Source organism: Ochotona princeps, chromosome 15, assembly GCF_030435755.1.
Source record: "Ochotona princeps isolate mOchPri1 chromosome 15, mOchPri1.hap1, whole genome shotgun sequence".
NCBI lineage: Eukaryota > Metazoa > Chordata > Mammalia > Lagomorpha > Ochotonidae > Ochotona > Ochotona princeps.
Genome location: NC_080846.1, coordinates 34,288,798 through 34,302,364, shown reverse-complemented (window position 1 = coordinate 34,302,364; position 13,567 = coordinate 34,288,798). Strand labels below are relative to the sequence as shown.

General features: G+C 36.7%; 1 protein-coding gene across 4 annotated transcripts in view; it reads left to right on the top strand.

Moving 5' to 3' along the window:
- Positions 1-13,567, top strand: part of PPFIA2 (PTPRF interacting protein alpha 2) — a 393,655-nt gene that overhangs the window by 378,379 nt on the left and 1,709 nt on the right. For 3 of the 4 annotated variants that reach the window (XM_058673333.1, XM_058673332.1, XM_058673334.1), the window contains 4 exons: positions 238-335; positions 7,571-7,746; positions 8,541-8,609; positions 11,315-11,743. In XM_058673333.1, the coding sequence (XP_058529316.1) occupies positions 238-335; positions 7,571-7,746; positions 8,541-8,609; positions 11,315-11,644 (673 nt within the window). In that variant the 3' untranslated portion in view covers positions 11,645-11,743. Of the gene's footprint in view, positions 1-237; positions 336-7,570; positions 7,747-8,540; positions 8,610-11,314; positions 11,744-12,448; positions 12,542-13,567 lie in introns of those variants that run through there. The other variant, XM_058673335.1, reaches the window with a different exon arrangement.

The following is a 13,567-nucleotide window of genomic DNA, read 5'->3' as shown; positions in this document are numbered from 1 at the left end:
CTGCCAGGATTAGAACCTGCGCCCATATGGGATCCTGGCGCATTCAAAGTGAGGACTTTAGCAGCTAGGCCACGCTGCCGGGCCCGCTTTGAATAATTTTCAATGCACAACCTTTGCATACTGAAGTTTTTAATTGAAAATATGATTAACTTGTATGCCTAAGTACTACATAGTGTTGACTTTGTTTAAAGAATATCCTTCATCACTGAATAAATTTAATGTTTTTTTAAATTATAGAACAAGTTTACAATATGGAATTATGTGCTTAAAAAGGTTGAATTATGACAGAAAAGAACTAGAAAGAAGACGCGAAGCAAGCCAACACGAAATAAAAGGTAATGTGTCTTTCATATCAAATGCCAAAAGCAAATTTATAATTTTTACTTGTTGAGCCTATAATATTGTATGTGTTGTATGGTCATTAACTAATACAAGCATTTGGATTGAAATGTCACCGTTTTGTTTTCTAAACAAAAAGATCAAAATAAATTTAGTCACCCTAAGGGGTGAATAAATCATTTAGAACATATTCTTAATCTTCTGAGTTATCCCTCTGAGCATATTAATTATGCATTCTGTATGAAAGCTGTCTCCATGTAGGTATTTTTGGTAGACTTTTAATGGAACATCCTCATTATGATTCAGAGAATCATGATACATCACTTCTTATAGCACCTCATCCTTATTTATATCATTTTAATTTTCTGTCCATGTTTTATTTTTGAGATGTAATTATAGATATTATGTAGATATTCTATATGATGATGATTCCCCTATAAATTAGACTGGCTCATTCGTAACTTTTACTCAGAATGATTTTGGGAATGTTGTTAATCTCTGCAGCTACTGTTTTACATAAAAGTGTTTGATTTAAATAACAAGAAGAAAGCACATTGCAGATTTATTGTATAGTATTCAGTGATTAACCACCGAAGAAGTGAGGAAATCTTAATACACAGAGGGATAAATGCCTTAAGGAGAAGACTATCTTAGGTGTCATGCTTGTTAGAGTCCATTGTCATTTTGTTATTGTTTTTTGAAAAAAAAAATATACTGTTGGAGGTAAGATGTAGCATCTCCAGGACTCTTTTTCATGAAATAATCAACTTCTGTTGCTTAAGGAGAAAGGGGATTTGCTAAAGCACTTATCAGTTAGGTTTCCAGACCTGTCACCCCCAAATTGATATGTGTCAGGAAATATCAAACCCACTGGGTCTTTTCGTGTCACACTGATTACTCAAAGTTAAGCATGAGATTTTGTTTTCATTTCTTTTGAGGTTTATTTTCGATAGCAAAATTTCACTTCTTCTCCAGGATTAAACCTTACCACAATTGGAATCTTTAGGCTCACTAGTATCAGGCTTTTATAATTTTCATTTTTTACAAACAATATCATTAATTACTTTTACCTTTGGCAGTTCAGGTGTAGCACATTAGTTCTAGTAGAATGGGTTTGAATGCATGTAAAGTGATTGGTTAGAAATATTTTTCTATATATGGCTCATTGGAGAGCAGACTGACACACAATGGATTTCTTGCAACAGTTCACTGAACTCATTACTTAGGAGCAACAAAGTACCTTTCCCATTATCAAAATCTAGTTGCTTGATTTCACTTTATTTTGGGGTTTTGAAAAATTGCAGGTTGTTGTAGCTGTATTGTTCTTCGTCTGAATTGAAATTTGAGAACTAATGGATCAAAGATCCCAGAAGGAAGTCTGTGACTGATGGAACAAAGGGTGTTTAAAGCACACAAATAGGTTTTACTATGGGATACCATTTTCTTTTCCCTTTCAAGTATCTTTTTTATTTCAATTACAACTTACTGTGCCTAGTTTCACCACATGAAATCCTTTTATTTATAGACCGATCTGAAAGAGAAAAATAACCCATGTACCCTTACACCAAATGCTATAGTACCGTTTGGAAAGTGATGGTTGGAGTGTAATCCTGAGGAAAACACTGTATGATTCAGCTTGATCACACACAAACAATTCCATATGATAAGTGGCTATGAGTGAAATCATAAATAAGGATTTCCTGTAACTGACATTTACAGTAATAATGCTCAACTGTGACAAGGGTTCTCTGTTATTATCTAAAGTGCTGATTAATCCTGCCCTTTAATAGATAGGTTTCTGAAGTGAGGAGAATAGCAAGAATATACTAACATTTAATTTGTTGCTAGGTAACAATCACTACTGATCTCTAGCCATTTTATTGTTTAAGTCAAAGCTTTAAAGTCAGGGCATAAATTTTCTTGAAAATGATTTATGGAGCAGGATGTGTTTTATAAAATAAAAATCAGGTATTCTGTCCCAAAAGAAAATTTTGGTTTAGTGCTGCATTTGCCTTCATCCAAAACTTGTGTTTTATTACTTACAGTTTTTAGATATTAGATCACTATAGGTCTAACAATAGAACCTTGATATATATTTTTAGAAATATGTAACTTATCCTAGATGATCAAAATCTAAGCATTTCTCTAGGAAAATCTAAGCACTTTCTATTGAAAAGTCCGAATAACAAAGAAAACAAGATAATTTTTTGAGAGGTTTTCAGAGATACAGTTCCCGTCTACTGGTTCATTTTTCAGATGCCCCCTAGTTGTCCCATGCTAGGGACAGGAACTCATCCAAGTCTTTCATTGGTAGGCAAGAACTCTGCTATTTGAACCCATCACCTGCTGCCTCTTAGGGTGGGCATCAGCAGGAAGTTGGAATTCAGTACCTGGGACTTGACCCCAGGTGTACTCCTATATGTAATGCTCCAGTACCCACTAGTGTCTGCTCTAGGGCCAAATACTAACCCTGAAAATGGCACAGTATTTCCCATGTTTTTGATGAGAATACTTTCAAACTGATTTCAAAAAGAGTTAAATTTGGTTAAAATCGACTGAAGAAATGTGGCCATCATTCATGCCTGCCTAGTAAAGTTTGTAAGTTAGTCTTTTTTTTTTTAAGATGTATTTATTTTATTACAAAGTCAGATACACAGAGAGGAGGAGAGACAGAGAGGAAGATCTTCTGTCCGATGATTCACTCTCCAAGTGAGCACAATGGCCGGTGCTGAGCCAATCTGAAGCTGGGAACCAGGAAACTCTTCCAGGTCTCCCGCACGGGTGCAGGGTCCCAAAGCTTTGGGCCGTCCTTGACTGCTTTCCCAGGCCACAATCGGAGCTGGATGGGAAGTGAAGCTGCCGGGATTAGAACCTGCGCCCATATGGGATCCTGGGGCGTTCCAGGCGAGGACTTTAGCAGCTAGGCCACGCCGCTGGGCCCAAGTTAGTCTTAAACCTGTAAGACCTTTAGTGGCTAAAATCTTGGCAAAAGGGATAAAGGATTGATATTTATGTGACTCTTACTTTGAGCTACTTGTGGACCTACCAGAAGCATGGAATTAGAAACTAAAACGTTCACCGAGGGGCCACCATTGTGGTGCATTAGAGTAACCTGTGTCTTAGAACTTGGACATTCAATATTAAATTACCAGTTGGAGGCATAAATATTCTGGGACCCGCCTAGCTCCCTGCTAAGATGCCTGGGAAAGCAGTTGAAGATGGCTGCAGTTCTTGGGTACCTGTTACCCAGGCTGGAAACATGGGTGTAATTCTTGGGTCCTGGTTTAGAGCTGGTCCTGCCCCTGACTATCTCAGCCATTTGGAGAGTGAACTAACAAAATGGATGGTGCCTGTCCGTCTCTCTGTTTCACTGCAGTATGCCCTACAGGTAAATAAAATGCGTGTGTTTTTAAAGTGAGCAGAAAGTGCAAGTCCAGAGTAAGAAACTGATAAGGCAGGGCTTGGATATTTCATAATAGAGCAAAAAAAAAAAAAAATCAGAGGTCAGAAACACCAAGTACACTTCCACTCAAGGGTTTGAAGAAACACCACCCTCAGAGTAGGAACAAATTTCTACAGACTAGGTTTTATTTTGAAAAGTAAAATTAAAAGTCAGCCTGAATTTATCTCAGTTATGGATTAGATTAAGTCAAAATTGCTTTTTTTTTTCAGTAACTGTCTACTAATATAAAAATAAATTCCTCCCAAGAGGGAGTTAATATGATCCAGAGGCTCTGGAATTCTCATCACAATGTCTGGATTTCAGCTAGAAAAATCAGTCATGTCAAGTTACATGCAGAAAAACAGGAAAAAAATCAGAAAATGGAAACACCCACACCTGATCTGATGTCACGTTTAAAGGCATGGACTTTAAGAAAGTTATGATTAATATTTTACAAAAAAGTGAGAAGGTGAAAAATTTAATATGTAACTGAAACCAGCACAGTAAGGAAATAAATGAAACTGAGAAGGGTAGCTAACAGTAAAGAGAAAGTTAATGAAATCGAAGCGCATCAAAGAATAAAATCTCATCTGATTTACAAAAAAGGAAAAATATAGGGCAGGAATTCAATGCAATTAAGGTGAATTCTGCATCCCATATTCTAGGGCTAGTATTTGGACCCCAAATTTCCAATCCCAGCTTTCTGCTGACATATACCTTGGGGAATGCAAGAGACGGCCTGTTGTTGGGTCCTGCCATCTACAGGGGAAAACTGATTAGAGTTCCTGGATCCTAGCTTCAGTATGTTACAATCTTGGTTGTTACTTGAAGAATAAACCCAGAAAGTAACATAACAAATGCCATTGGTGTAGACTTTCTGAAGTCTTTCGTGGGCTTTTTAATAAAAGCCATCTACATTGAGGTAAATGGATACTTCACTGCCATTTTAAATTGCGTTTTTCTGACAGCTAATGATTCTGAGCAATTTTCTCAATATATGTATATTTAATCATCTGGATTTCCTAAGAGGTACCCATCTTTGCCTATTTTTATTCATTTTGAGTTATTTTAGCTTTATATTCTGGACATTAACCCTTTGTCAAATCAATAGTTTGCAAGCATTTTCTTCCAATCTGTGGTGCATATTGTATACTATTGGTAAGAAAATAAGTGAGTGTAGGCATTATGAAAAACAGTTGGAAGATTCCATAAAAGTTAAAACCAAGATCCTGTGATTTTTTTTTTTTAAACTTCTGAATGTAAATCAAAAGTAACAAAAGCAAAGATAAGGAATCCATTCAGATTCTCATTAACAGATGAATGGATAAAAATTGTGTAATACGAGGAAAGAAAAAACACTTGAAGCAGTGAGGCGGATTTGGGAGGCTCCAAGAACTCCAAGTGAGATTGAAGATAGAAAGACAAAAATTAGATGCATTGTAAGAAAGATTGTAAAACTGAGCCGTTGGGCCACTGTTACCCATGTGCGAGACCTGGCTATAGTTCCTGGCCCAACAACCTCCCTGACATTTTCAAACAGATGTGTTTGGAGATGCTCACATCCCACCCTGACGTGCCTGTGTTCAATTCTTCCTTCCGGCTAATATGTCATATGTAAGATAAATAGCTAGAATAAATTTATATTTTAGTTCTGCTTTCCATTTACTGTCATGCTTTTTGGAGCTGCTACTGAAAAGTTTTACAAATACATTACTGAAACTAAATAATTGTATTGCCTTGGAGTTCTAGGTAAAGTATTTCCTTGAGTTTGATTTTGCCTCTGCTGTGCCTTCTGTTGGTTGCTAGCGTCATTGGTATTTGGCTTGTAGAAGCAGTACCCTGATCTCTTCTTTTGTCTTCATGGGCGTTCTTCAAGTGTGCCAGCCTATCTCTTAATTTCCCTGAGAACCTGAGATATCAGTCACATAGTTAGGTTCCATGCTAAGAATTAATTTTCATTTCCCAATTAAAATCCTAATTGCAAACACAGTGACATTTCAGGTTATTAAGGGGTAGGATTTAGCCTGAATTGTTTTGATACATAAGTCAACCAGTAATACTACGTGCCAGGACTGTGAGTGAAGCCAGACCCCATAAGCCAAGTCCCTGTTGCTCTACTTTCTGGTCAGTTCCCTGCTCATGTGTCTGGGAAGCAGGACTTGGATGCAGCCCTGGCTCCTGCCTGGCCTAACCATAAGCCTTGTGGCCATTTGGATAGAGAAGCAGCAATGATAGTTTTCTTTCCAAAATTATATAGTGTCACAAAGTTCCCTTTCAAGCATCTTCCCAATTACCACCATCACCCAGCAATAACCGACATTCGGATTACTTTAATTTTGGACTAATTCAACCTGGAATTTCTTTTAGCTTTTCCTAGATGAAATCATAATGTGAGCCATCTATCCTTTAGAAATATCATGTTTATTATTTATTATTCCATGGTATGATTATGACTTGGTGTACCTATTCTTCCATTGATGTATATCTATAATTGTGGTTGTATATTTACAGAGTCATGTTATTTATTAAACAATTAAAGACAGTTTCCTGTTTTAATGTTATCTACTGCAAAATGCAAGTATGTATAGTTAAACTAACAGTAAAGTAAGAAATACTCTTGATGGTTAATGCTTTGATTTTAAAGATAATTAAAGTGGGAGGAAATATTGTTTTCTGAAATACATGTATGTTTTATTCATTTAGAAAAAAATAACAAAAACTTACTTCAAAGAAATTAGTTTATTTTCTCTTTGTATAGGTAGGACAAAGTGTAGAAAAGCTTGTCATTATCCGTTAACCTCTTCAAAATACTTTTTTCTTCCCGCTGAATAGTATTTCCCCTGTGACTATTTAAATAGGTTTTCTGTAGCATCCTCTCAATTCTTAATAGGAAGAAATAAAAGTAAATTTAAAAATACATCAGTGGCTTTTTAAAAAATGTGTACAGCTGGGGTGGGTCTTTGTAGTTTCACGAGGTCAGTTCCTGTGCGTGAGACACCTCTCTGCTGATGTGCCCCACGGATGGTGGCGGGGGAAGACTCCAGTAAGCAGGTTCCTGCCATCTGCTGGAGTGCTGGATGGGGTGAACCAGCATGTGGAATCTTCCTTCTGCACCTCCCCTGCCTACTTCTCATAAAAAATGAAACCAAGTAAATAATTTTTAAACAAGTTGTTAAAAGCACACCTGACTTCTTGCCTAATTAGATGTGTTAGTGTTTTGTGCCCCAATAAAACCGGAAGTTATTAATGAAAGAAAAATAACTTACGGTTTCTGTGTAAGTATATGCTTGCAAAATAAGTAATAGTAGTAAGACAATGTCTCAATTCTGCATTATCATACTGTTTTTAATGTGATACTTTTAGAGACTATCTTCTAGTTTGTGTTGCAGCATTTAATTCGTAATTAATATACATCCCTGACACTGTGTTAGCATCATTTTGCTGTGTTAACTGAATAGGTGTATAGCAACCTATATCAAGAAAACAATAATTTTGCCATCTATGGGCCAAAATATTAAATTTAAGAGGGACTGTTAAGGCTCTATTATGAAAACAAGATTTTACGATTAAGCACTGTGTGACAGAAGTGATAAGCACTACAGAAATGACAAATTCTTTCTACATTTAGAGTAGACAAAGTATTGGAACACTGAGCACATGCAGAAGGAAGACGGGGACACTATGGATCACACAGATCATCATCAGTATGTGATGTGCAGTCATTTCAGCCAGTGGTAGTGCTTATCATACAGAAAAATGCAAACTAAAACAACAAATCTCTTTTCCTAGATGTGTTGGTGTGGAGCAATGATCGAGTTATTCGCTGGATACAAGCTATTGGTCTTCGAGAATATGCAAATAATATTCTTGAGAGTGGTGTGCACGGTTCACTTATAGCCCTGGATGAAAACTTTGACTACAGCAGTTTAGCTTTATTATTGCAGATTCCAACACAGAGTACTCAGGTAAGCCCTTCTATGCTGTGGTCTCCCTTGGTTAGAGTTCATTTAATGACAAACTGAAATTTTAGCAAAAACAGAAAAAAAGTAGGTATGTATTCATTATCCTAGAATTTAGCTATACTGTCGAACTATACCCCTGGGATTTTAATTTCAGGCGTCTGCATTTCTAGTCAAGACACCATCACAAAACTAGTGAGGAAGGTATTTAGAAGTAACGTGTGACCCAGCCTCCCACATGACTGCCAAGCTCTCCAGCTTTCAGTCTATTTCTCTGTGAGGCAATCATTTCTGTTCACATACATGAATTATAGAGACAGTTAACATTGAGCTTGTGAGTTCTTTCATATCTGTATTCTTGTTTGAATCAATGGAATTGTTTACAAACTAAAAAAACCTGCAACCTACATCACAATCCTATGAAATCAAATGTTGCGCGTCTAAAGGGAGTAGGAATCTTTATTTTCAGCATTTTGCGAATGGTGGTCATTGGTCTAAGTTGTATAGATTTGAGAGGAAATGAAATTCAATTGCTAAATTTCTGTTTGGTTTGTGCTCATGAAATATTTAGTTGGAACTGAGTCAAAGGCTTACACCTGTGTCTCCAGTGTTCACAGAATAAAATGGCCGTAACTTGATATTTATAGATTCTGTTTGCAATGATCTATGGATATGGGAGACTAACGAATTTAAGGCCATAAATAAAATATGGTTTGCCATGCTTCATCAGATGAATGTTAGGTATATTATTTTTTTAAAATGTGATTTCAGGAATCATAACCATAATTTGATGTCAACAGGCTCGGCAGATTCTGGAAAGGGAATACAATAACCTCTTGGCTTTGGGAACTGAACGACGACTAGATGACGTAAGTCCTCCCCTGTAATGCAGATGAGATCGTAGATACTATAGGAAGTAAAATGAAACACTCTTGCCTTTTAAAGTGTAGGCAATGGAATTTTCTCAAGGGTGATTCTGAAATCATGTTTTCCTTAAATTGGAGTAGACTTCTTTAATTCATAATATTTCTACAAATACACACTAAAGGGTAATTTTTTGTCATGAATTCTGACCATGCTTTTAAAACTACCTCCAAAACTAATAATGATCAATGAAGCTTTCTAATAAGGAGTGTGTTTACATCTTAAATGTCATGACACATTCCAGGAAGATAAGATTATTAAAATGTTTTGCATTTGATAACATAGGAGTTAAAAAAACTATTGGGTCAAAAAATTCCTATATATATATGTTAAAGTGCTCTGGAAATCAACACATTTCATATGTGGTTTCCTTAGATAAATGTAAAGATTAATCAGGGCAACAAACCTAAACCTTGGAGATCTTTCTGAAAATACGAAGTGAGGGGCTAACCTGACTGGAGTGGAAAATAGAGACCCATAACTGTTTTTCTGTACACAGACATGCAGTGCAGATGGTGGTTTGGCATAGTGAGTGTAGGCTCTACAGTCTTGCTCTTGGTGAACTTCCGGTAAATTCACACTATTTCAAAAGAATGGTGGGTATATAGAAAAATTCAGTTAACATGTAGCTGTCTTTGAAGTTACTGTAATGAGTAAATAATATATGCTTATGCTAAGTAGTTGACTCAGAAGACAAGTTTAAGGCTTCATTAATTTATTTGAAAGGCAGAAATAGATGAGAGACAAATCTTTCATTTTTTGGTTCAATTTCCCCAAATGTTTAGGGCTGGATCATGGCAAACCCCACAATCATAGGTTACATCGTAGTATCCCACATGGATATAAGGGGCCCAAGCTGTTAAGCCCTGTTACACTGCCTTCCCAGGCACTGCACCACAATGCCAGCAAAAGCAAATTGCCTAGAATCAGAGTAACTTATTTTGGGAGGCTTCCTGAGATGCCACTAATTACAGAAATTTTGATACATCTCAAGAAAGAAGATAGCGTTTAAATGTACCCCATGATGTGGCTGCTTTTTTAGCTCCTTCTAAGTTTATGTATTAATTGTTAATATATTCTAAGTTGAAAAAGAACCATAATTCAAAATATTGGTTTAAACAAATGGATATGCTCAGTGTTGTAACTTCTGCAGGAAAATGATATGCTACAGCTGTTCTTTTCTATACTTATAAACACAGCAGCTGAAGGTGGCAGATTTCTTTATAAGATAGCTATATAGACAGTTTACACTAGGCAAACACCAATACCAATGTTATTCACATGTAACAATATGACCTTAACATTATACATAATTCTGCATGCCAGATTGCAGCAAGAACAAACAATATAAATTTGTCTAAGCCCTGAAGGAATAAACGGTCCTTCCCTAGATGAGAAAATTAGTGACATAAGATAACAACATAATTAGTATTTTCCTTAGACAAAAGTACTAAATGCTAAATTACTTATTTCTGCTTAAGAAATTGTAGCAAGACAATGATCTGTAAATAATCCTCTTATGTCTACACAAAGCTTATTTCATTAACATGTAAACATCAACAGTCAGTCATAATATAAAAGGTAACTAGAGTTAGTGTGTTTTTTGTGAAGAGCAGATGTGTTTATTGAGACAGTTGTTTAGCCTGCATAATTTTTTTCATTAGATATGTTAATTCTATCATCTAAAAAATTCACAATTTTTCTTGCAGATTAGGCCACTTCAACGACAGATTCCCAGGGTCAACATTGTGGCATAGCCAATAGAGCTACCATTCTATGTGCGTCCTGGTTTCTGTCCCAAATGTTCCCTGTCCAATCAAGCTCGCTGGTAATTGCTTGGAACCCTGCTACATATGTGGGAGATCTGGAAGAAGCTCCAGGTTTCTGCTTGTCCCAAATCTGGCTGTACCAGCCATCTGGGGAGTGAGCCAGGTGACAGATTTCTCCACACTCTGCCCTCTGTCTCTTCTCTATAAAGATTTCATTATTTTTGAAAGGCAGAGTTACGGAGAGGAGCAGAAATATTCTATCCATTGGTTCACTGCCCAAATGGCTAAAACAGCCAGTCTATACAATCTCAAACTGGGAGCTTCTGTTTGGTCTTCCACAAGAGCGCAGAGAGCAAGGACTTGAGTCAATCTCTGCAGCTTTGCCATTGAGCTGGATTGGAAGTGGAGCAGCTGGGACTCAACCTGGAGCCTATGTGGAAAGCCGTTTCAATTGGAGGATTAGCATGGTATGCCATTGTGCTGGCTCTTGTAGTGCTGCCTGTTAAAGTAGAGAAATGCAGCCTGTAAAAAGGGGGAGAAAAGTGGTTTCCTCACATGATATTCTCAAAAGTGATTGTCCAGATGCATTGATCAGTCTACCAAGCAACCAGAATTTGAAACCATAAAGTCACTTTAAAAAAAAGTTTGCAATTTAAAGGATGCTTAACATGATTTCAAATGTTAGACATCTATGAACTTTTAACACACAAAATGATTACAAAAAGAATGTTTGAAATATGTAATGTTCAAAGTATAATATTCAATATACATATTTGACAGACTTAATGTAAATAGCCTATTAAGTGCTCCAAAGCCCATGACCAGAAACACCAAGGCAAGGTGACTCTTTTCATTGCATCCCATTCTACCTGTGCTGACAGAGTGATGACAAGAATTTCAGACGTGGGTCGACCTGGAGAAGGCAGTTTCCTCCTCGTGAAGTACATGGAATCAGCATGATGCCGGGGTCCTCAGAAACATTACCAGCTGGATTTAGGCTAACCACAACATCGGGACAGTCAAGGAAAATGACAACGGATGGTACAGTACTCATACATTTCCGCTTCGCTCATAAAAAAAGCTTGTCTAGCAGAAGCTACTGTAGTTCTGACCTTGCTAGCATCCTGGAATTGATTCTTTCCTTGAGTTGGTATGCTCTGCTTGGAATTTGCTTTGCTTTCATACAGAAAGACTCACTTGGAAAGTACTGATGCATGGTATTTATGGTACGTTTTTCTCATTTTAGAAATTATAACATCCTACAGGGAGCTAATGTCCACATTTAGGAAGAATGATGGACATCTGAATGGTTTCTAATCCTGAAGTAAATAATTCAACACTCATCAGATGTTCTCAGCCTCTGCCCAGGGCACGGCATAAGAAAGCACATCCATGAGAAGAGAAGCAGCACAAATCTCTCAATTAGTGCTTCCTTCTGTGGACATTAGGCTTTTCACAAAGAAAAAGTTATTTTACACAAGAAATACTTTTGAAATCATATTCATAAGAATATTCTGTTTACTAGATGTTACAAAGAGATAGCCTCATTCTCTTCATGAAGATAAGCATCATGAATGATTATTTCTTATAACTGTTCTGGCTCTTGAAATTAGTTACAGTGTATGCTGTCACATTGGTTCAGATTTAGAATAAAGTTGGTTCATGTATTGTTAACACTAATTTTAAGCATTTTGAATTGCTTATGGATTTTGCTAAGTTTTCAAATGCTTGGAGAAAAAACAGTATACTATATTGAGTTCTGTAAGAAAAATCGTACCATCAAAGCAAGCACCCCGGGGAGGATACATGATAACACCTTAAACTCAGTTGAATTACATGAGAGTAAGTTTTCATTAGATGCTTGGTCTACAGACTAGAACTTAGAGTGGCTTATGTCTGAACGAAGGAAGGACTTAGGTTGAGGATCCCTTTCTGTAGGGAAACGATATCTTTCTCATCTGAAATCTTACTGTCAGTCATCCAAGACCCTCTAAAGCCCTTTTCTCCATTTGCAGTGGCTTCATCAAGATTGCAGAGGTTAGACAACTCCACTGTTCGTACATACTCATGTTGACCAAGCCACTCAAAGGAGGCAGCACTGACCTGCTGTGAGTAGTTTCCCCTTGGCTATAACAACCACACAATGGAACCTACTAAACTAGTACCTAGAAACTGCACCCTTTGGTGTGCTGTAGCAGTACAGAGGTGAGATAACCCCTTTGAATTGCTAGAGGGGGGAAAGGAATCTTTTTATCTCAGTCTATTTCCAGTCACCATCTGTCTGCTGTGGTTCAAATCCTGTCCACTGGAGACCTGTCACACTTTTGCCCTCACTACAATGTGGTCTTCTACTTTGGCAGATTCAAGAGTTACAAAATGCTACCCAAAGTAGAGAATGATTTAAGTAAGTTCAGTGAATAGTGACAGAAACAAACAATCAGGTGGTTTCACATAAGAAAGGCAGAATTTGTGTATAAATTTGTGTATAAAAGTGAGACAAGGAAGCAATAACAGCTTACCTTTTGCTGTTTATTCATTCCCTTGAACTAAGCTCTAGTCAGTTTCTTGTTGTTCCTTTGGCCCTAAGTGGGAATATATCTGCTGCCGAATTTGGGTCATATTGCTGACAAAACAAAAAGTCTCCAGATAAGACATTTAATTTCACAATACATAGCTTCAGAGTATATAGTGATTGGCTGATGGACTTCCAAAATAGTTTACAATGTATTCTACACATTGCCTGAGCAACTGAATACTTCACTAATTTACAAATAGCTAATACATTTGCTTGCTTTTTTAGTTCTTTGCAAGTAGAGTAATTCTACCAGTAGTTATGTTCTGTGCATGGCATTCTAGTTCATATTTCATTTCCTGCTAAAAGAGAATAATTAAGATATTCCAGTACAACTGATTTTTATTTTGGTTCCATAGTAACTCTCATTATGAAAGTAAATCAGATGATTTACTTTGCTTTGATGATAGCTTAAATAGTATTATGACTGAAAGGAATCACTGATACCAGAACACTGACACACTTCTGTTAAAATATACTATTAACATCACATTTTTGAGACAATTAAACTGAGCTAGCTTTAAGAGCTCTAACATATATGAACTAGAATATTAACGTACTT